The sequence below is a fragment of the Toxotes jaculatrix genome, chromosome 9, assembly GCF_017976425.1.
Source record: "Toxotes jaculatrix isolate fToxJac2 chromosome 9, fToxJac2.pri, whole genome shotgun sequence".
In the NCBI taxonomy this organism is placed as follows: domain Eukaryota; kingdom Metazoa; phylum Chordata; class Actinopteri; family Toxotidae; genus Toxotes; species Toxotes jaculatrix.
In genome coordinates, this window is record NC_054402.1 from 17,613,250 (window position 1) to 17,638,351 (window position 25,102).

The following is a 25,102-nucleotide window of genomic DNA, read 5'->3' on the forward strand; positions in this document are numbered from 1 at the left end:
CAGGGACGCCCAGTGACGAACAAGGGCTCAGTTATACACACACACGCCACTCCCTGGAGCGTGTGTGTGTTTACGAGCAACTTGCACCAATTCTCCAGGGACACGTGTGCATGCCTGCCCTGCTATGATAATTACTGTGAACAGATCACACTCCAAATGTGCGTGCATGGCACGCGTGTGTGTACATATGAATGTTTATCTGTGGGGGCATTTGTTAAGGGTGAGTAAATGTGAATGTTTAAGAGCGATCAAAATGTCGTAATGGGGGCTTTATGCTGTGTGCCTGTTATACACACATCAAGATTTAGAAAGAGTTTCAAGGAGATGTATCTATTCATGCCGGATATCTTTCAAGGCTCAAGGCTCTTTCTGGAGCACACAAACACACAAATCAGGAAGGACACCAGGTCAAGGTCTACAAAGCAAGGGCACGAGCAAAGGAAAAAGCCCCAGTAAAAGAGCAGAGGGGAGCAGAAAAGAGAGAGCTGACTAGATCAAAAATAAAGTGAAGGCATAGATAGCTGAGGAGGAGAGGCTGAGAGGGAATTGCTTTTTAGCAACAGGGTCAGAGGGGTTGAATACCAAAAGAAGGCCAAAGACATTAAAAGAATATTGACACAGAGGCAGATTTATGTACGCGTGTGCCGGAGATACAGTGAGGCAGAAGGTGTGTGCGGTCAGAGCAGAGATTGAGTGTGTCAAAGACAGGGAGTGTGTGTGTTGTGGGAAAGAGTGGGAGCAAGGACAGTGGGCTAACGCCTCTGTGACTTGCACAGACAGAGGTTGTCTCTTCAAATACATAGCAGACACACAGGTCATGGTGGGAAGGAAGTATATCAGAGATAAAAGGAAAGGTCAAAGGTCAGAAGAGCATCTGCCAGGAGAATGAGAACAGTTGTCAAAAGGCACATGCACGTGTCTGGAGCAGGAAAAGCACAGGTGTAAATAAAAACATTAACAATGGCTCCATTCCACTGAGTGTCCCAGTAAAGCCAAAGAGTGTCAGTGAGCCCAGGAGTACCACAGTCCTGGAACTGGCTCACCTATATGAAAAGCAGTCATCTTTAATGAATACCTAAAACTGTCTAGTGCTTAAATTACTGAAATTAATCTTCACTCAAGGCTCACAGCCAACAAAGACGAGAAGTGCTCAGATTAAGTGGGAAGTTTATACATCTACAGTTCCACTGAGCAAACTTCATTTGCTGATGAAGACCCTGTGATATGGTCAAAAGACTGTTTTACATTATCTTACATTTTGACTTGTTTTTTCTTAAAATAATTACACGGTTTGATGGAATAACTCACTTGCACAAGCATGGAAATGTTTTAAACAATAACCACCCCTAGACCGGGACTTGGAATCACATACAGTGCACATTCTTACAAGTAATGTCTTCCTCTTTCACACATATGGACACGCACACACTACATTGTGATGTTGACCATACAATTGATGTCCTTCACTGACACTGCATGAAAAAAGTGAGCAATGGTGGTGTTAGGACAGAAACAATCACTCACCGGAGACACACACACATGGCAAAGTGTCATGCAATGAGTAAACACGCACAAGGTCACACACTAAAACACAGGAAGGCAACAAGAGGTCAGCTGCAAAGCATAAAACAAATGCTACCTTTGCCACATAAATCACATCAATGGAATATGTATTGTTTTTTTTTTATAAAGGGGCAATTAGGGATTGTCTCTTAAATGAAGTCAACTCACTCAACATTTAATGAAATAACCAGGGCCAGTGTCTGAAAGATTTTTCTGGAGTGAATAAGATTTATTAAGAAATCTTATTAAAAAAATCTTATGAAGTCGAATTTATCAAATAAATAAAAAAATCTAAATTAAGTCCTTTACTGGGAGCCATGTTAGACACTTTAATAAAAGACATGAATCAGTTTGTTATGTGTGATAGGAAATTTCCTATTTACCCATCAGACAAAAACAGAGGACATAGAAAATTAGGTTTTAATGGCACCGAATGTTCATTGTTCTGTACTTCAGAGTGTCCTTTTGGCACTGGGGTTTTTTAGTAGATAAACCATATGTGTGTGTGTTTTGGCATACAGAGGAAACGTTGGCAGGATAAAATCATTATCAGCCCACCTTTTCTGTATGAACGACATGCACATGCATTGTCTCGCAGGCGGATTGGAAGAGAGGACACGGGGAAGTCAAACCAAAAGCTTTCCATGTGTGCCAGTAAGCGGGGAAATTAGTAACATGTCACACACACACTTCAAGCATTTCTCCCATCATGCCAATTCATCCCAAATGTAGAGGGAGAGGAAGAGAGAGAGGGAGGGATGGAAAGACCTTGCACGGAGTGAATGATGTCAATAACACACAATGCCTGAGGGCAGAGGGCTGAGTAATTGTTGTGTGTCTGTGTGTGTGTGTCTGGGGGTGCTTGCCTTACAGTTTCTTTTGTGTTTGCCGGCCTTTTGTTTGTGTCCACGGGTGGCAAGGGACATGCTGTCATGCTCCTTCAGCCCTGCCCTTGTGACAGGCTGTGTGTGTGTTTGCATATGTCTGTGTGTATGTGTGTGTGTATATACTTTGTGCGTGCTTGGGTGTTTGTCTGTGAAATCCTGTGCGTGCCACCGAGACTGCGTGAGCTGGGTTTTGAGAAAACAAGTCCATGTCTGTCGGAGAGTGTGTGTCCTGGGAGTTTGCTGGTGTACGAACAGGACTCAGCAGTTGTGTCTTGTGTATCAAGACACAACTGTGTGTACATATTTATATATGTGTGAGACAGACAGTTAGAGGGAACTTTGACTAGAAATGCATGTACTGTTAAATTTTAAGGGAAAAATAAAAATACTTTTAAAATGATACGATTAATATTAAAATACTATTTCAAAACAACACTGTTATACTATATAAATTGTGTTTTATTTTGATAGTTTGTGATTGCTTTTTACAGTCTCTCCTTCCTCCCCATCACTAAACTGACCTTACGTTTGGCTTCACTCACTGTCCCACTTGCTTTCAGTCTGGGCAGCGTCCCCTCTCGCCGTTTTTCTCCACCTAACACCCCACCACCATTCCAGGGCTCCAAACTCTTCCCTGCTCCTCCTCCATCTGTGCCCTGGCCTCTGTCTTTGTCTGTGCGGACAGGGGAGGGCCGGAGGGTGTTTGGGGAGGTTGAAGAGCGAGTAAGAGATACCCGGGCTTGACTATGGAAATGGAAATGCTTGTTCCCTGGGGGGGTGTGTCTCTCCATGGGGTTTGAAGGAGATCTGGAGGAGCCTTGATGAGACGCTGAGGAGCGCAATCCAAGAAGCTCCTCTTGAGCTGTAGAGAGAGCAGCGGTCAGCTCCTCCCTCTCCTCACACTCCCTCCTTACTGTCTCCTGGAGTAACGCCACCTGGAGGGTGTTAAGGGAGAGAGAGTAGAAGTATAAGGAGTACTTCACTGTATAGAGTGTTTCTTGAAACAACACCCCTTTTGTTTTGTTTTTTATCGTAAGAAATAGTTCAGCATTTTGGGAAATCTGATTATTTGCTTTCTTTTTGAGAGAGAGATACAGAAATGGTTATTAATTTAACATTTATGTGTGTCAAGTACAGAGCTGGAGTCAGAATGTGGTCAGCTGACCTTAAACAGGTCAGATTGAAATAGATTTGAAAGTGAAAGAGACAATAAAACAAAGAGGGAATCATTTATACTTCAATCTGAAACTCAGTTTGGTTGTGGATGCAGAGGAAAAAAAGGGTGACCATTCTGAGTAGCAAAATGACTCTAAGAAACTGGTACAGTCAAAGAGACTTGGTCATCAAGACCCACACAGGCAAGCTACCCTAACACAGTCACAGTGCTCTAGTATTAACAGCATGTAGCGCACACAGCACAGTATCATGCATGACAAAAGCAAACATTACAAAGTTGTAAAAGTCCCCACTTAAAGAACAAGTGTGAAACACACACACGATGCTAAGGATCCAAACTGAGATGCAGATAACCTGTGCAGATGCAAACTGAGTAATGAACATGTGCATTTCTTAACCCCAGAGTCACAAAACAGTTTGAAATAGACCGTGGGTGGACAGTTAATGAAGGAGGGACCAGTGTGTGATGCATTATATTGTTTATCTTCAGGTCTACTGAGAGATAAAAGCTCTTCCACTGCATCAAGTCTGATTAAAATAAACCAGAGTTCTTGTTATATGACGGCCTGACAGCAACAGGAAGAAATAGCAAAGCTGCTCACTTCATGTCCCCAGCCAGGTTTTAAAAATAAATTGCTGCTCCAGCAAAGGCCCTTCATAGCTTTCTCATGACTTTACATGCATTTCCTACCAATATGGCGCACGGCCATAAATACTGCTCACTGGCTCATTTAATTACAAACACATGCCATTTGAATGGTTTACATCATTACGACCATCTGCTGTTTGATAACAGACATGTGTTGTATGCATCCCAAAATGTTCGTGTGACAAACCTAAATACTAGCATTTAACAGATGCTTTATAGAAGATTCAAGCACATTCCAGTTGGCAGTTTGCATGGACTCCAAATGCAATTTACACTGGCTCTCACATATAACACACATGTGTAATGTATGGCTTCCATAATAGCTGTTCTACCTTATAATTATATCAAAATTTGAAACAAGAAAAGGCAAACCACTTAAATCAAGAAAATGAATTTAACTCTCATGACACTTTTGCTGAACAACACCCACTGTGGCCACAATTATGGAATAATGTAAAATGCTAAAAAAGCTCAAAAACATGGATCATAAAGTCAGCGAGCTCAGCAATGCCAGTGCTGCAGCAGTATCTATCTAAAGTTTGCTAACATTAACCGCTATAAACTACTAGTCATATCAGACCAATTCAACACTAGTGACAAAACCGCTGAATGCATTAAAATTGATGATGATAAGAAATGAGCTGTGAGTATTCTCACAAGCCACACTAGTGAAACTAACATTCATGAATCCATCAGTTTCACCAGTAAACTGGTTCTAGTCTGATGTGTACAGCCATGTGAATAGATCCTTTTTGCTGGCGTACAGAATAATTAAAGGTTAAGAGATGAGCTAAACCTGTTACCTTAATGGGAGCTGTGTGTGTCTTTCAAGGTGATGTTTCTACTGCTAAAAAAAACACACACATCATTTGTGGGAAGACCACTTGACTTGTGAGCATGTACGTTTGAGCTTGGTCATCGTGGTTGAGGGAAATACCCTATAATGGAGGACACATAGTAATTGTGAGTATGCTCGCTCTTGATTTGTGTATGGTTTTTTTTATACGTGTCTGTAATTGTAAACATGTGTGTATGTTTTAATAGGTTCCTATGTGCCACTACATTCATGTTCCATGTGTCACGCCTTATGCCATTGTATGCAATTATTGTGAGAGTGCGTGTGACAGTTTGCATGTGTTTGGCCACTTTCCTTCTGCGTGTGTAGGAAAAACTTGGAGTGTGAGTCTCCTTCCTGCCTGTTTATATGCAGGCATGTGTTAGATCCTGTGCATGGTGTGTGTGTGTGTGTGTGTGTGTGAGTGTGTGTGTGTATGTAGTGCTGTGCATGCCAGTCTAGTTGTAGAGAGAGACAGCCATCATTAGGGGCTCCTAGTGAGAGCAGGATTACAGGGCTATTAGATGGAAGTCACACGCAGGCCCACAGAGCCTCTACTTTTAATCTAACAGTGTAAACCACATTCCACTGGCAACACACATCCACACACACTCACACACAAACTATATATACACATGCAAAAAAAACCCTAATCAACACATATGTATGTAGAGATGCTTATGGGCTTGCATTAAGGCTAGCACATCCAACTGCACAAAAAACATCTAATGCACAGATACACACACACAGAAGCTTTGACCTTGTGTGTGTTGTGTGACCTCAGTGCTGTTAGTGAGAGGTCAAAGGTGAGGCGTCTTTTCCCCCAGACAGAATGACCTTTTCATCTTGCCCTGGTCCATCTGCAACAAAGCCGAAGGGGGAGGAGGGAGTCAAGAAGAGACGGCAGGAGTGATCGAAAGAGAGAAAGAGCTTGGGTAGGGCAGAGAATAAAAAAACAAAGCAGAGGGAGAAGAGAGCACTTCATACTGAATGGGGCACGACCACAATGTGCATCAATGTGCACAATTACACATAATTAAGCTTCACTCATTTCTAACTTTATCTCCATAAAGTATCATCTTTATAAGGACACACTTGTTCAAGATTGTATACTACTTCTTTTTTTGGAGGTAATGTTGGCGCTACATAAATAGAGAGAGAAAAAAAGAGTTTGTACCAAAATACAGTATCACTAAGCTTAAACATTTCACATTACTACTGTCATATACTATTTCTTCAAGAAATTAAGATGCAATTTATGATATAAACACAGTATACATAATAACTATAAACTGTATTGTTTCTAAATGAATGTGTTTAATGATATTGTGATGGTAAAGACTATCCAAACATTCAGAGACTAACACAAAAATTCATCTCCTTACAAACAAACCTACTAGACCTTTCAGAGGAGGACAGGAGTCAGCTATGACTGTGCTGAGGAATTATGGGAAGTATTGTTCAAGGCTGTATTCCTAGTAGAGAGGTGGTGGTGATAATGGTGCGCTGATAAGCAGCAGAGTACACAAGAACATCAAGTTCAGTGCTTGTTAGTAGAGGCGTCCTGTGAGATACAATATTTATGGATGAGTATGAAAAAAAAATGTATGGCAAATGTATCCTTTAAATCCTGGGACACAGGCTACTAGCATACTTATGTTTTTGTGAAAATGAATATTGTTTTCACGTATTTCAAATAGAAAATACTTGTGCTATTTGAATTTTTGACACTTATTCAGTGCTAAAATGACTTTTTTATCCCAAGAGACTGAATATTGTTTTGTTGTCTTGAGTGTTGTTCACTCACACACACGCAACACTTAATGACTTGGCAACAGAGCGATATCACAAGGTCATGATCAAAACCTGATTATCTCTAACCAACACACACACACACACACACACACACACACACACACACACACACACACACACACACACACACACACACACACACACACACACACAGCATCAGATCAATAAAACTTTCATAAAGAAGAGGATGACAGAAGAAGCTTGGGTTTGAATTAGATAAGAAGAGAGATCTTTAGAGACAGAACTGAAGAACAAGAAAGAAAGAAGGAAGGAAAGGGAGGTCATCTAAAGGGATTATACTGATTGATCTGCTGTAAAACTACAGACACAGCACAGTAAAAAAATGGCCCCTTTAAATTAGATGAGAAAGAACAGAAAGAAAAGGGTGGTGGGGGAAGGAGCTGCTGTGCTGAAGGTCCATGAATGACATAAAAGAGCATGTCAGCTGTGAAATTGGCATCAGGGCACCTTGAACTGGTTGAACCTCCTTGGACAGGCACTCTGAGAGGGAGGCGGTTACAGAGACAGCGCATGGACAAAAAGGGAGGGCTGTTAAGGGGCTGTCAGACTGCAGTGATACAAAGCTGAGCTGGATGAGAGAGGGAGGAGGAGCAGAGGAATGAGTGAAGAGGATGGGAAGCAGTGACGTGTCTTAGTGACCTTCCCAGGCCAGGAATTGATTCCAATCTCTCAGTCTTGGCTTTTCTCTTGTACTGACTGACTTGTGTACTGACAAAGCATCCACCTTCTGTTTTAAGACTTCAGCTTTAAAACCTGAACCATTTTCACTAACAGAAATGGGCAGAAAAAAAGCTGGTTGCAGCCTTCAGTGGTGAATCCTGTCACACTGGTGTTGTATTTTGAGCCCATGAAGAACAGTTAACTTTTAAAGGTGAAATGTAAAATCCTGTGGCATCTAAAAAAAAAACAACAAAAAACAAAATCAGAGTTTGCAACATGTCTAGCACCAAAAGGCAAACAGACAAACTTAGCAACTAGCTTGTGAACATGTGGAGCAACTGGCAGTTAAACAGCAACATATTTCCTTTCACGAGTTGGTGGAGACCAAAACTATGATAAACAAAGAGTGACCATTTGGGCTTGCATTTATCAAGTGACAAGAAACATGACTAACATTGCAAGCTAACATTGCTTTGTGTCTCCCAGAAGTGTAACACATTCAAAAATCTCACCAGGGGTGGTGATTGTGTTTACAGCTTGTTTCACTGCCTTCAAATAGCCAAAAACATGAATCAACAATTCTTTACATAACATTTTACAGTTAAAAATGTTGCTGGCTAATTTCACTCTTTCAGGTTTCAAGCTGCTGCAACACGTTCCCTCATTATTAAACAGACAAGAGACAAAAATAAAGAAGCTGGATATGTACAATTTAAAGAGAGTTAAATGTCAGGGAAAGTTGAGCTAGAGGGCAATATGGGCGTTTGTTTATGTGGGACTGTGTGTGTTTGTTTTCGTGACTGTGTGTGTGTGTGTTAGTGGTCAGACAGTTGAGATGTGTCGTGACTGCAGCCTCAGACTGCTCCCCTCAAGACAGTCGCCCATGTGTTAACATGCACACGCACACGCGCACACACACACACCAACACACACATTCAAAGACAGAAATATACACATTCACACAAAATGTCTGGCAAAGCCACTCTTGCTCATTACGTTAGGATGCTGTCCTTCCTGTCCCATTTTTGGTCTTCTTCACAAAATTTGCGCCCATACTCTTTTTCATTCACTCCCTCACACACACAGACACACACACATAGTTGCCACCCTTCCATTGCTTCCTTCCTCCAGGCTCTTCACATGTACGCCCCATCCTGCTTCCACTATGCACTGCCTCCCTCTTTTCACTTTTTGTTTCACACTTTAATTCAGCTCCATTTGGATGGTGCTGGCACAGAAATCCATCACTGCACACTCTGCTGCCAAAGCAAATATGAACTCTGTCTGTCTCCATCTCTCTCTCTCTCTCTCTCTCTCTCTCTCTCTCTCTCTCTCTCCATCTAAAACTCTCTCACTCTCTTCCTTTTGCTGTGACCACACACACCTTCTAAATTTAATCCAGCTCTGTTTGAATAGCGTTGGCACAGAAACACACCAGTAGAACACATGAAGAAAATGCAAAATCTCTCTTTGTTGTAACATTCAGAGTGACGGCTTTTCCCATCTTTCTTATTCTTATGAGGACAAGCACACACAAACAGACGACAGACAGACAGACAGACAGACACACACACACACACACACACACACCTCTTCTTGTAGTTCAGCATTCCTCTCAGTCATCTGCTGTAGTTCAGCTTTAGCTTGGCTCAGCTGTAGTGCCTCCTGCTGTTGGAAGAGCTGCAGCTCTTGGTGGATTTCCTCCTCTCTCCTCCTCCTCTGCTCATCTTGTGTCCTCCTCTCCTCGTCCCTGCTCCTCCTCTCCTGCTGCAGCTCCTCTGTCAGTCCTCGCAGCTCCTGCTCTCTCTGCTCCAGCTGGAGAAGAAGGGAAAAAAAATTCCAATCTGTAGATGTTTACATTTTCATTTAATTGTTTATGTGTTTTGTCAAAACTGTTAAATGGATTGAAACATTCATTCAGAAATTTCATTCGTCATGCTGTCGTACCTCAACTACCACGATGGTTTTTAGCGTTCTGCTTTTACACTGACTCACCCAAATATGTTGCAAAGCTTACAGGGAACTCCGGATGATATAAATGTTACCAGACTTTAAGGGGTTCTGCGTCATATGCTGAGAGCATCATGTTTTTTTGTTTCCTCGTCAACATTTTGTACAGAAAGTGGGCGGGAGGGGAACTTGCAGTACCAGACAGAGTGGGAGCAGACTGAGTTGAAATTCTCAGATTGAGTTGAAATTTCTTCTGAAATTGTACTACGGTGTGAAAATTCGTTAACTGTCACTACCTGTTAAATTAGTTAAATCTCTTGAAACTTTGGGTGTTTGCTTTGGTTGTTACTCAGAGATTATACTGTGGGTGGATATATATTTCAGGGTGTGGGGAACAGCAGGAAGCATCTTCATCTAATGTGTCATTGTTTTCTGCTGTCTCACTCCCACTGTCTGGATTTAAAGTCTCTCTGTTTTTCCTCTTTCTTTATCAGACACTGACCACAGCATTATCCACACGGTCTGCATGAATATATCTTTGTCAGTAGTATGTAGAGTACATGTTCATAACGGTAGTTCCAATGATGCAGAAGGCATGTAAAAGAATTAATAACACAAACATACTTAATGAGAAATACAGACAGAAACAGACCAATCAGAAAAGCATTACACGCAGAAACAAAGTGAGGACTCCTGGTCTTAAATTTCTGAAAGGAAGAAGGTCACAGAAAGAAGACAAACAGGCAGAGAGTGGACATATTGGGAAGTGAAGCAACCAAAAGAGAAGTGCTACAAAAGACAGCATAACAAAATAGATAATCGAGGCACATGTTCGTTCTGTCTCTCTGTAACCACAGAATGATTTCCCTCTGTGTCGTCTATTCTGATTTCTCTCTTAAACTAATAGTGAATGAAAGATATGAAAAAAGAAAAAGGGCAAAGGGACAGGAAAGCTAGAGAGGAGTGCATGGGGAAAAAAAAACAAACAGAAGTACTATTGGAGAAGCTTTATATTTGAAATATAAAATTAAAAGCTGAATATCATGAATGTTATTTCAAGCAATGTAATGTGATGTGTTCTGTGGTCAGGTCAGCACCTTCTGCTGAAGCTGCGTGCTGTCTCGTTGGTATTGTAGAAGCAGCAGTTGGTTCTTCTCCCTGTCAATCGTCACCTCTAGGTCCACCTCCCTCCGAAACTCCTCCGTCTGCTTCCTCAGGTGCACTGCATTCTGGGTCCTCTGCTCTTCCAAGGCAGCAGTCAGCTACAGAATCAAAGACAAAGAAAAGGCATACAATGAGCATGGGTGTTCACTCTCACACACAGTAATGATGTACAGTCCTTATCACCATCTAAAATAGAGAGATGGAGACTTTGCCTTTGAGAATAAAACAATAAAAAAGTAAACTGTCATCATCAAAAACGTGTATATATAGTGCATAAACTCTAAGTAGCAGTTCTAGCCCACATCCTAAAGCCTGTCTCTAATTCAGAGTCCTAAAGAGTCCTTCAGAGACTGTGAAGTGTTGATTTCTTCATGATATAAACAGGAAGGAGGAAGGTCACACAAAGCTTTGTGTAACAAGTCGCACTGAGACAGACATAAAGAGACATCAGTGGTGTTTCAAGTTGCTGGATACAAAACTGATACACACTGAAAATGCGACTAATGAAAACTGTTTAAAGTTTTTGTAGGTGCAAGGGAAGGTTTCGCAAAATATCCGACATTGCTCTTTAACATAACAGCCACATCAGTGGCTTTTGTAAACGTATTTTATCTCAGAAGAAATGTTGTCCTACCCACAGACTCTAACCTCCACAAGACACTTTTGACAAATGCGTTATTGTTCCACATTGCATTACATGTCACTGGTGGTGCGAGCTCCAAATAGAAACAATGCCTTAACCCTTCTCATGATATATGAGAGGCACTTTGTTTATGCAAAGTTTTGTCACAGAGCATGACTATGACAGCAGTGCCGCTGGCCTTGTCATCACACTGTGGCAGTCGACAATTGAATTGTTAGGGACATATAACGCGAGCTTTGGCTCTTATAAGAGTGAGGCCGAAAGTGCATGCAACATATTTTTAGTCAGATTTGGCCAAGGCCACCTTGTTTTCTTTCCACCAGCACTAGAGATCAGACAAACTAAGCGTCAGTGCTATGGGCTGGGATCATTGTGGCTGTGAGTGTGTGTGTGTGTTTATCTCTGTGTGCGTGCACTTATGCGTGCAAGTGTGAAAAAAGAGAAATAGTGGATGTGGGTGTCAGCGGGAAAAAAAGGCAGATTGGCGTGTGAAAATGTGTGTATTTAAGCCTGCGTGTGTGTGTGCGTGTTATGCTTGGGGTTTGAGAGACTGTATGAGAGACTAAGATTGCGTGTGCTGGATCAAATGAGAAAACACCACTTCCTCTTTGCTGGGTGAATGTACGTGTGAGGAGCATGGATGGTTTGTGTGTGTGCATCCTTTTGTGTGTGTGAATGTGTGTATGTACACAGCTGCCGTTTGTATTTAAAAAGTGCACAAGAGTGACCACTTCCTTTCTATGGGTATAAACCCATCTGAAGTCAGGAAGCCCAGACTGAACAATAACCTCTAAGGACATGTGTCTGGAAACTGTCCCAGTGCATACATCATTCTTTACATATGCAGTTCATCTTTTAGTGTGTGTGTGTGCTCATCTGTCATAGGACATGTGCTATCAAGACTAGAATAGAGTAGAATAAGCCAATCATAATTCTCTCATATGTTTTGTTTACAGTTTCTCTTTCATCTCTGTGACTGAAAACACTTGGTAACACAGTGGGTTTCTGTGATGCAATTTGTGGGGTTAAATGTGTTTTTGCAACAGAAGTGGATCAGCGGTTAAGATAAAGTACATGTCTCAGAAAACCCAGTGCTTAAACAGAACTGAAGCTGAAAGACTTTAACTCTTAGCTTGAGAGAATCATATACTGCAGTGATAGTTTAAGGCTGCAAGTATCACAGATTCCTGACTCCTGTGGTGTGCATAATTTAAAGTAAATAAATTACTAAAGGTACATCAATGCATTTAAATGCAGTAATTAGAGACTTCTTGTTCTGATTTATTACGTGCAGTTCACTTATCACTCATAGCCTGACAACTGGAGCAATGAACCTCAACCTCAAAATTTGTATCTATATTTTTAAGTAAAGGCACAGCTGTGTGTGTACAGCAACAATGTTTTCCTCATACTAAGCTCAATTTATAAAAAAGCGAGAAATGAGACAGAAACAAAATATTAAACATATTTGCTTTAATGTAATTATTTTTTTGTTGTTATTGTTCTTGTTGTGATGTTCGTCTAAAACCTCAGTGATTCTTGCCGCCAGACAGTCAGACAGTGCAAGAGACACTACTACAGTGTTTGTCTAATAAAAGGCAGATTGGTTTTGTGACTCTGTGTGTGTGTGTGTATTTAGTTTATCTGGTGTCAAACAGACTGGTGGTCTTGGAGCCTCATAATCTTATCCACATTGTGTGCGTCAGGATCCTCCCTGTTAAACTCCTCTGAACTGTGACAATGGCGTAGATGCTGTCCTACACATCTGTTTACTTCATTACACTGGAACTAAATGTGTGCCAGTCGTAAACTGATACCCCCACACTCACAAAGCACATGAGTAATGTTTCAATCTCTCTGAGGTCATCATATATGATTAACACATCACATCTATAGACCATATAACCAATATCCAGTTACACTAATCAATTAGATTATGCTAGCACAAACTTTTAGTTTGTTATAAGGATATCTGGTCTTGTTTTTTTTTTTTTTGCACACAATCCCAATCCAAGTCCTTAATGAATATCTGCTGACACTGAGGCTGGGCCAGAATTTACTTTATTATACTTGTATTCATTGTCTTCCATATAATTCAGCTGCACAGTGTATCATTCCTGTAATGTTTGTCTAAATTATAATTAGCATGCAATTCAAATATGTTGGGCAGCTGGTAACTTTCTCACAGTGCTGTATTGTGGGTTGGAATAGATCAGGCTTCATAAATCCAATGCAAGTCAATAAAACAGATCCTACAAATCAGCCTGCGCCAACCCTACTGAGTTTGTTTGTTGTTGCTGTTCTTACCATGGTTGTCTAATCAGTAGTAATAGGGCTATTGTTAGTATTGGTAAAGAATTACCTTTGAGGCCATTTGCTGTCTGCAGTCTTCCTCCATCTTGGTTAGAGCTCTGCCATGCGACTCTATCAATATGTCTCTGTAAACACACACATACACAAGGAAAACTATGTGAATACAAAGGGCACAAACACTGACACATTCATTCATTCAGATATCCTTGTAATGAAAGTGACGTACTCTGCGCACAACTTAAATTTTATCTCTTTAACCAACAACCACTGAGTAGTGGGAAGATAAATGTAACATTGGGCCAATAGCAGCATCAGAAACCATGTTCAAAATTCAACTGCCCTACGGCTGAATAACTCACTCATTTACTTTATACAGCAGAGGCAAACACTCTTCCATCTGTTTTTTAAAACCATTACCACTCTGCTGCTTTGGCTCCTGGAGCTTTACATAAAACCTATGATGTAAATGAGACCCAAACACCAGAAAGACAGAGGAAATGCAAAAAAGAAACCCTCAATAAATCATCAATAATAATGCGTGTGTGCGCACACACCACATAAGCACACAAGACGACCTTAACCCTCTCAACAGAGCAGCACTTTCTGCATTTGAACAGATAAATAAGTAAGCCTACATCACATCTGTATCTGTCACGATCTGATCTAAAAAGCTCTGAAAATATTTACACATGCTTCTTTTGTCTTCTTTCTGTCAGCGTGCATAACGAATATTTAAAGGAAAAAGAAACATCTGGGAAAGAAAGAAAGAAAGAAAGAAAGAAAGACAGAAAGGAAGAAAAAGAAAGAAAGAAAGACAGAAAGGAAGAAAGAAAGAAAAAGAAAGAAAGAAAGAAAGGAAGTGTGGGAGATGGATTTGAGATAGGAAGGGGACATTTCATTGATTTGTTGATCTGCTGTCCAAATATAGTATGTCATTTCAGCAGCTGGTCTGGCTGATAAGATGTGAAGGAGCATAAATCGAAGTCCAGCCAGAGACTAGATGAGGAACCGACCATTTATTGCCAGTGTTTATACAGTTAGAGTTGGCAGGAAAAGGTTTTTGTGGTAGCTCTCACAGAAACAGCGGCAACAAGGGCTCTGCTGAAAGTACTAATCACCCAGAGAAAAACACATAAACCGTAGGCTACAGAATTAAGATATGTCGCTGTCAACATTTACTAGCATTCAGATCTGTCCATATTTTGATAAAACAGAACAGATTTACAATTAATTATTCATAGCCCTGTTTTCAGCAGTCAGCACTTTAGTGTCATTACAAACTTGTTTCTTTGATCATGTTGAAATAATTAAATCTGATCTGTTGCTTCATTTTCTATCAAAAACACAAACATTTCTGGGTGATTCCAAACGTTTGAGCAACAAGTCAACAACACCATCCATAGATATTGGCATGAGGGTAGGAGCAGAGTAATAGTGAGAGGTTTCAGGCTATAAAGGCTGTACTTTACACTTGTGTGGATATAAATGAATGTAACCTGTCTATGAGTTGACCAGCTGATGTATAAATCAGCTGAAACGTGGAACATGAATGAAAATGCTGACATACTGCTTCATAAAGCAGCGACAGCACACACACACACAAATAATGGCACAACAACATCAATACACCAAAAGCCCTGTGTGACACTGCCTTGCATTTTTTGCATCATGGTACTTTGTGTGTGTAAGCAGGTTCATCTGTGGGCGAGTATGAGGTAATGTGTAAGTCGGTGTGAGCTGATGTCTGTGTGTATACGAGTGTGCACACTTTACTTTGTGTATATCTGATTGTGGAGTAGATGATCTACAGTATAATAAAGAGCAGCAGCTACATTCCATCTCTTCCTAGTCAGGGCAGACACAATATTATTCACTCCACTGGCTCTGGCTAATCACATCAGCCTACTCAACACACACACACACACACACACACACACACACACACACACACACACACACACACACACACACACACACACACACACACACACACACACACACACAGAGAAGCACAAAAATAGATGCAGACAGACAGCCATGCATGAACGCTCCCCAAGAGTTGCAGGTTTGATGCCAAGATCTGACTCCTAAAGCTCATTTAAATGTGTTCCAGCCTTGTTAGAGGATGGGATTTGGTGACTAGATATAAAGCAAAAAGGGCTGACGCTGTTCAAAGAGCATTAACAAACTACCCACCAGAATGAAAACATTTATAATAGATATATCTGCAACAGTTATGTAGCATGTACACCTCCACACGACTGATGTAGAAACAGCTTCTACCCATTTTTTTTTTTTTTTTTTTTGTGTGTGTGTCTGTCCAAAGTGCTCTTCAGCGGTTTGGCAGTTAAGTCTTAGATGGTGAAAAACCCCAGGAAGTGAGGAGGATTTGACAGTTTTATGAAGCTGGAGCCTTTTTAATATGTAACAAACTGCTGATGCATACAGTGTTTGTGTGTATGTGTGTATCTGTGTGTGACTGTTTGAGTGCTTTTTGTGCCCAGTGAGTATTTGTGCCCCACTGTCAGATATAATCCCAGCTCTCTGATTATCGAAAAAGTAGACCCCCACAAAAGTAGTGTACCAGAAGTTCTAAAAACAACTTTGAACCTGTGTGTGTGATTGCACATCTGTGTGTTCTGGCATGTGTCTGTGTTTGTGTGTGTGTGTGACCCCCTAGGGAGCATGAGCGTGCAAATTCAGCCCTCAGAAGGAGGTCTGAGGGGATTACAGGGAGGAACGATGGGAAAATCTGGGAGCACTCTCTCATTCGCTCACACGCCAAGCTGCTTTTAAGGACAGGCGAGTGTGCATGTGTGTAGTGTGGGGTGTGTGTCGGTGTGTCTGTGTGTGTAGTATGAGAGGCTGCTACCTCATCAAAATGCACATTCCATTTTTCCACTTTATGCTGATACAATCTTTGTGTGCTCACGCAGACAAAGAAGGCTGACTCTACTCCAAACGATGTCCGATTTTTACAGCAAAGCTCAAGGGCAATTTTAAATAGGTTTTATTGTGTATGAATCAACAATGTAGATCAACAGTTAACAGGAATCTCCGCTGACATCATCTCATACATCCTCTAAGCTTTTTTTTTTTTCAGGGACATGACTCCCCACCTGGTAAGATGATTAAGATTTCAAAGTCGAGAATCTTCTCACACTCGCCCTCACTTTCAAAGCAGGAAAGGACTGCCTTGTAAAAAATCTGACATATGAATTTACAGCAACGGCAATTTATGACAAGTGAATAAAAACGACTGAGAGCCACAATAAAAGTAGAGACCCAGACAAGTATGATATAATGCTTTCCACTCTGGAAAACAGGGAGAAAATCTGAGAATATACAGAGACAGAAGAGAGAAAAAGAGCTGTAAGAGAGCAGTAAATATAGCTGGAGGAAGTAACTTATAGATGTGTGGTTGATGTTAATTTTTTATATTCTTTTATTAACCTAATTGTGTAAAGCCCGAGGCAGCTAAACTCTGCTCTGTATAGGGACGGACAGAAGGGAGAGCTTTTGAGATCATAATTTCTGTCACGAAAACATTCCTCCACCGCTTGAAACCACTTGAAACAAGTCCTCTCACATTTAACAGATGGATGAGGAACCGCACAGATACTCCTGACCTCTCTTGACTTTTAAATCTTTTACTCTCTCCACTTTCTGCCACTTTCGCTCTTTTTTCCCCTCTCCCTCCTCTTTTCTTCTCTCGCGCTGTCTCTCTGTTTTTAACTTTGTGTCAGTTATATTGAATCAAGGGCAAGCTGTCATGTTTCGCCAGTGTGTGTGTTTGTGTGTGTGTGTGTGTGTGTGTGTACGTGTAGATCATGTGCGGCCCCTGTGACCCAGGCTGTGTGCATGCGAGAGCCAGACAGTGTGTGAAGTAACCACTGCAACCACAGTCACGGTCTCCATCTCTCCTCCCTACAACAATCCCTCAATCCTCGCCTCCCACCCTCTCTCTAAGCCTCCTCTCCTCCCTCTTTCCGTCCCTCCCTGTGTCCTTTCATGCTTATCCTTCTGTCTGTCCATCTTTCATTCTTTGTTCCGTTCCTCCATCTAATCTCTCATGTGTCCTTCTCTGCTTTGTCTTCTGTTCCACAATCCAACCAACACTCATTCCTACCCAAGGCTGGGAAAACTATTGTGAGCTGGATGCTAAGATTTGTCATTTCACAGCTGGTTTTCATCAACAGCTGCATTGTTCCACATTAAGATTAATAACTACATGTCCAAGTCAACCTATATGGGGGACATTACCCTTGTTATTGTAACTGGGTGACCTTTTTAGGAAGCAGTAATTGGCTTTAAATGAAGTTTGTTTTTACTTGAAATTTGACAGCTGTCCCTCATCACAGGTTTTGCTGGAGATTTATATTGTTGTCAAAATAAATAAATAAATAAATATATATGTATGTATGTGTGTGTGTGTGTGTAAAAATCACTCCAGTTTATTTTTTACGCACACTTTTTAATTTGCTATGCTTGTTTTTTTAAATCAAAATAACCTAGTTCCAACTCTTATTCTTTAGACACATATACTGATGATACTTGCTTTATAGTGTAGTATAAAGCAGAATTACCATGTGTTAAATTACCTCATTAACTTAGCACATTCTAAATGAGGCACTGTGAAATGCTGCACAGTGTCAGAAAATTACAAGCGTGTGATTGTCTTGACTCTGGACTTAATCAAAAGATATATATTTATAGTTTAAACATTAAACGGGCACGAAGGAGGAATAAAACATTTTCTCTTTCCACAGCCTTCTACTAGAGATAAACAGTTTTAAAAGCCATATTAACCCTGCGAAGGGCTTATCACACAAGTGATATATCACCTGGCATGAAATATATTTCAACTCTCCAAACCAATATACCACAGTTACAGTAGTATTACATAAACGGGGCAGAAAGATGACGCTTGTTCTTTGTTGGAACAGAGCGGTTGGCACAGGGTGATGTGCAGTAACACGGTGCCACAGAGGGTGGAGTGTGTGTTTGCTCTGTGTGAATGGGATAGCAGGGGTCAGAGGGGGACAAAGATGGAATCAGATGAGATTAATAAAGGAGGCTTGGCAAAGAGGAAGCACAGGAGAAGTGGTGATAAGGCATATACTGTAGAAGTGTAGTATAAATCTGTGTACGTGTGAGTGTGTAAGAAAGACTGACATACGAACAAGGGGATTGTGCTTCCTTTCATGGGTCACTGAAGGTCAACGTTACCCTCGACTCTCTCAACTTCATAACAAGGGCTAAATAAAAAAAAGGCGTCTTGGAATGTGCATGTGTGTGTGTGTATGTATGTGTGGTCAGGACATAGAGTGAGTACAAGTCAGTGATGGAGCCTTTTCCTCTCTGAATATCTGAAGAAAGGACATCTATACACACATGCACACAAACACACATTGACCATTAGACCTCCAACAACGCATCTCAGTTCAGCTGAGGACGAATTCATAGAAGCTGCATAGAAACAGGGTTGGGTGGCTCTTTGTGTCCCACCAAGCCACAGATATTTACTTAAATAATGAGATCAACTGGAAAAATTAAACTATTTCAGCCTGGAGGGACATGATTTCATTTTTAAGTCTGCCACTCAATTTTAGCATTCAAACACTTGTAGGTCATTCTTTCCAACAAAACTCACAATCTCACTGAAATCCAGAAACGATTTAGGTGGTAGACGGTTACACTATGCAATTTATTAGGAATAAAATAGCTTATAAAAATTAATCGAATACATTTTTTACTCTTTGAAAGGACTGTTTAACAGAATACTAAAGTCAAAGGAAGTTTTCACAAATGACCTGTAATCCCTACCCGTCATAAGACTTTGATTTCATTATGCAACACTCACTGCTGTTCCTCATTGCCAACAGGACACAAGATGGCAAGTCTGACTGCACAAGGCAATAAGGGAATTTTTGATAGTAAAGAGCGGATGAAGTGATGAAACAAACACACAACCACACACACATTGAAAAGGCATCCGCCCTTGGGTTACAAAGTTGTTTGAGGTCATGAAAAAACACAAACAAAACCCCCTCTTATGCAAGATGTTGGAAGGCGTGTCTTATTTGAGGTCAACTCCACGATGAAGGTCACAGGTTGCAGTGCTGTGCCATAAATGTATATCATATGTATGATATAAATGTATAAATATATTAATTTATTTGTCTCTCCTGCACTACAGTGCATTTTTCTTTTCAGTGCAATGGTCCTCAATTTATTACATGGAGATTAAATGGTTGAACAAGAAATCATAATGTGGCTGAGGACTAAATGTAAGATTATTGATTACTGTAGGTAATGAGCGGATTCTGTTAACTGCAGTGATGATAGGTGCCTGTAATTGTGTGGATCCACACATAGTGTAGCTTTATCTAAGATGGCTTTGTGGTTCTTCTGGTGGTAATGCTTCCTTGGACCATAAAGTTCGCTGCAGAGGAAATCAGTGAATTGTTTGTTTTCTCAGATCCTTTCTCTGGAAAGGATCAGCTTGACTGATGTGTTCTGGGGTCACAAGCTGGTCAGTTTCCTTCCATGGCACAATCTGGACATAATTAGCTGGTTCCATCGTCCCTGTCTTGCTTCTCTGAGGCTATAAACTTTGTATGTCTGTCGCCAGTAGAGATTTGTCTGAGGATTTGAACCAAACATGCAGTCCTGGTGAACTGAGCTCTGGAGCTGGAGAGACATGATTGGTCCACTGGTGATTTAAGTGGATGATCAAAGTATCCTTAGGATTTGTTGCAGGACTCTTGTGTTAGTGAGGATCACACTTTTATTGTCTGGTGTCAGAGGTCGAGGGAAAGTGTGTTTTTCCTGTAGGAGTGCTGCAATGAAGTCACTGGCAGCAGTCTGATATATGGTAAGTCTTCTCACACCAAGGCCTTCTCCAAAAACCACGGAAAGATACACATAGGGAATACTTCTTCCAAACTATGTGTATTGTACTGCAAGCGTGCTGAATGAATGAATTTGATTTGTATTTTTGTATTCATATATCAAATAGATTTATGGCATAGAACTCTGACCTGTGATCACCAGCTCTGAGTTGGCCTCTGGAAACACACACAGGAAATGCTCCCTCCAATGTATATCAGAGTTTTGATGTCTCTTTCATATGTGGGTATGTTTTTATTTATTTATATATATATATATATATATTTATTCTTATATATATATTTATATTTTAGATGTACCTTTTTTGGGAAAAATGTAATAAAGAATGCAAAAAAGAAAAAACAATAACAGTGAATGAATGAATTCTCAAAGCGTGTGGTAACAGTGTTGCCTGTAGGTGTTAGTACATTTCTAATTTATATAAAAGATGAAAAAGGAGGCCTACAGGTACAGTGTGCTTTGAAGTCAGCCCATTATACATGGGTTAAGAAGAGTCTCTGATCTATTAGGCTTATGAATTCCTTTTGATACTTTGAAAACTGTTGTTTCATCAAGCTAAAAATATTTTTCGTCTGCTTTTAAAAAGGTATAGGATAATGGAGGTAATGCTCATTTGAACCTTTTGTCTCAAAACTCTGTAGCGACCCTCAGTTCTGAGCTTCGTCTCACATTATCTACAAACTCTGTGAAGACATTTAGTCAATGTGAGGGAAAAAAAAAACGTGATAAAGTATTGACACAGATAAACAACCCTAAAAGCAAGGTTACTGAGCGCTGTGCTGGGCAGTGTGAGCCAGCCACACAGGGAGAGGAAACACCTTACATAAGAAACTGGGCAGAGATCCCAACACTCTATTAGATCTACACTCTGCACTCATAGAAAGGATGTGCGCTCTTGGTTTTGCACTGACAAGCACACACACACACACAGGATTCCTGCCTGTGCTCACCCCATGTCCTCTTAGACACAAAAGGGTTGTAAATATTTAGCGTTAGAACAAAACAGTCGATTTCCCAACCAGAGATTTAGACAACCACCAGTCTGCGGTTGTGGTTTCACTGTTAAGAAAAGCAAAGCATTGCCATGCACTGAAAGCTGGCTCCTAGTAAGCTTTAACTGGTCAGCACAACAACCCAAAGCAGCCATTCTGACAATGTGGTTCAGTATCTTCCCAATATGAGATGAGGGTTTTTGACTGGTTTTTGGAAGTGCCAGCAGACCAAAGTCAACTGTGTCTTCCATTCTAATAAACTCTGTCATGCATGGTTGCATCACTGCTTTTACAAATCAATGTTAGCATAACATAGTTTCCCAAAATGTCAAACTATTCATTTAAAGGGACATTATGTGAGTATTTAGTTTATATAGGTCTAGGGATGAAATACTGTCACGTATTTATGTGGAGTATGAATTAGACAGTTGGCTGGTTCTTACACATCAACCCTTCAAGAAGGATCAGTTTACAGATTACAGATTATTTGAATAGAATAGAATAGAATAAAATATGGTAGTGAGGAGTCCTGGTTAGAGAAGATGTAAACAGAGCAGAAAAGATACCATGGTCTTGACCTTTCTCTCCTCAGCTCTCTCGTTTCCCGCAGGACTTTCTCCAGGGCCTCCCTCAGCCGTGTCACTTCCTCTTCCGCCGTGCAGCACTTCCGGTTCATTTGTTCCCCTCTCTGTTGCCACGACGACAGCTGCTCCTGTAAGGTGTCGCACCTTCGCTGGCATGACAACCACCTCTCGTGTTTCTCCTCCAACTCCCCTTTTAACCTGTTGAACAGATGCAGCAACACACATAGTTACTGTCCATAATGTAAAATTCTTGGAGGAAATATTTTTTCATGTGCACGTACATAGGGCATGTGTATGCATGTTTTAAACACACACACACACACACCTGTAGGCACACACTGACAGGTCAACAGGTGGGTGCCAGCGAGCGACAGAGCAAGTCTAGATTCAAAACCTAGATTCAAAGATCCACTCTGTTTTCCCTCTTCGAAAAGAGACTGGTTTTCCTCACAGGTACAAAATAATTGCAGACTACAAAAGAGGACGCTGGAACATCAAGAAATACTGAGAATGCACATTATGCCTTATGCCCATATATTGTACATACATGAGAGGAATTATTTTCTTCTTGTACCTTGAGAAGAAAAGAAGACAATAATGACCACATGGTGAGTGTGAGCGCATATATGTCAGTATATAAGCTAGTCTGCCTCTGTGCAAAGTTGCTGCTTCTTTTCATAGTTTTTTTTTCCTTTATCAGGAAGCAGGCGAGTGGAGAGGAGACTTTTTTTATAGAGTGAAGAAAGAGATGGACTGATAAGGAAAGAATAAGTCTGTGATTTGAGGTTATCTACAGGAAAAAACATCTTCATGTCGCACCACTCCCCTTCACTTTGAGGAAAAGTTGGCAATGGAGAGGACAAATGAAATGAAAACTAATTAAATCAGTTTTAGCAAATACAGTTACACGTCAGTATTTTTATAGTCAGTGTTCTAGAAGTTGCTCTGTCTGGTTTAGGTTGAGGAGAAACTACAGGGAGATTTGCTAAAACCCATTTAAGAGCATGTGAACGAAGTGAAGCTGGAGAAATTCACAACCCATTCAACTTGAAAGCAGTAAGCACTAGATAGCATCTGCTTATTGATTTCTCTGCAGAAGCCAAAGCTTTTGGATCAGATAAACATTATCTTTGGGCACCTATGGTCTCCAGTCACAGACAATTTGAAAAATTGTTGTCTCCCATTACATTTTTGTTTTTTGACAGATATTTGGGGGTGGGTGCTCCCTCCCCCCACGTCTCATCCCTGCTCAAATAGCCTCTTCAACCCCCCCTCCCCAGTGGAGTGCTATCATATGCTGAGCTGTATAGGAGCCAGAGGGTGAGATCAGAGACTGCTGTGTGGGAAGGGAAATAAATCGACAGTGTAATTGAACACACCAGGCTGCCAGTGGCTTAGAAAAAGAATACCAGCAGACACCATGTGAAAAAAACACACACCCCACATACATCTAACGCCTGCATGGAAAGATGAGAGGCTCCGTGTGTATATGTCTGTCTGTGGGTGTACACATGTGGGTTGGGTGTGTGCGCACATGTGTCGGCCTGCGTATTAGTGTGATGTACTCCAAAAGAAGTGCCACTGCGCCTCTGCATATCTACAGTATGTGCGTGCCTCTGTGCACAGATGAGTGTGTGTGTGTGTGTGTGTGTGTGTGTGAGAAACACGACTCCACGCCAACTAAGAAGTGCTTCCATCTGTTGCGCCAGCCTCACACGAGACTCTGCTGTGTCACTGGCACTTTATGGAGCCTAAGATCTCCTCAACTGATCCATGAGCAGATTTCAGCTGATACTAATATCCCCACCTCTCTCTGGGAGGAAGGAGATGGAGGAGAGAGACGAAGCACAGGAAGAGGATGAATGGAGGAGGAGAACGAGTGGGATGTGTCCAGAGACTGGGGAAAGCTGGAGAAGGGAAGGGATGGGAATTTATCACATGACATAAAACAGAGAGAGAGAGAGAGAAAAAGAAAGCGAGGTTAGTGTACCTGAGTAGCTTTTCCCTGTGCTCCTTCTCAGAGTCTTCCAGTTGGGACAGCTGATTCTCACTCTGTTTTCTCTGCTCCCTGGAGACACAAAGGAGGTGGTACGGTCAATAAATTTTCACCATTCCTTGAATGGGTAAATTTGCTTTCCCCAAACTTTCCCCAAAATGTAATTCACATGAATTGTACCCTCATGTCACTTGCAGGCAGAGAGAAATTTAATATTGACTCACACGGTATGTTTTTACAATTTCAAGTGTCACTGAAAAGTACTTGAGTAAGATACCAAATCCATACAACTGCTATTCTGTGTACTCCTACGCTCGAATCTCCATGTGCAAGAAGCCAAGCTTAACAATAAATTCTCCCTCTGGGATGAACAAAAGTTCAGGAAAGCGTCATGTATATCTTGACTCTTTTGGCTAGCAAAATGCTGCTAGTTGTTATTTTACAACTGAAAAACACATGTATAAGTGATGTAGATGTTTTTAGTTGTTAAATTCAAAATAAATACACTATGTGCATGTGTGCTGCTGTGTTTTTGAGATCACCATGGAGGACCATGTGCAGCTGCTGCCTCGCTCTTGAGAAAGTAAATTGGAAATCAGTTTTAATTCTAATTCTGCGTGCCATGACAGTATGTGGTACTCCAACCTCCTGTGCGTACACACACACACACACACACGCACAGACGTTACCCTAACCCTCCTAACCCTGTCGGCTTCTCAGCCTAATCCCCTCTCTGGCGGCATGATCAGTTAATGTGTTTGTGAGCGTGTGTGTGTGTGTGTGTGTGTGTGTGTGTAGCTTGCTGTCTAGCCCTGTGACCTTGCAGCCACACGCAATGAGGATACAGAGTGGGAGAGCTCTCACGTCTGAGCTCACAGACAGACAGTCTGTTTTCACTGCAAATCAGCAGCTTTTTTCTGAAGACTGTGTGGAATTATTTGT

The 25,102-nt window shown here is 41.1% G+C and overlaps 1 protein-coding gene across 1 annotated transcript; it reads right to left on the reverse strand.

Annotated features, from left to right (window-relative positions):
• Positions 1-1,289: 1,289 nt before the first annotated feature.
• LOC121187391 (leucine-, glutamate- and lysine-rich protein 1-like) lies at positions 1,290-24,486 on the reverse strand. The gene is made up of 7 exons (XM_041046605.1): positions 24,473-24,486; positions 24,155-24,232; positions 22,159-22,362; positions 13,726-13,801; positions 10,654-10,818; positions 9,197-9,421; positions 1,290-3,385 (listed from the first exon to the last, which is right to left on the reverse strand). The coding sequence occupies exons 1-7, from the start codon at positions 24,484-24,486 to the stop codon at positions 2,936-2,938; spliced, it is 1,212 nt and encodes a 403-aa protein (XP_040902539.1). The 3' UTR covers positions 1,290-2,935.
• Positions 24,487-25,102: the final 616 nt, after the last annotated feature.

Bases quoted from the DNA above. Each gene is read 5' to 3' on its own strand.
- LOC121187391 (XM_041046605.1), bottom strand. The intron at 22,363-24,154 runs GTACACTAACCT...TCTGTTCAACAG, and splicing joins CACAGGGAAAAGCTACTCAG to GTTAAAAGGGGAGTTGGAGG. The intron at 13,802-22,158 runs GTCAAGACCATG...GTGTGTTTACAG, and splicing joins AGAGAGCTGAGGAGAGAAAG to AGACATATTGATAGAGTCGC.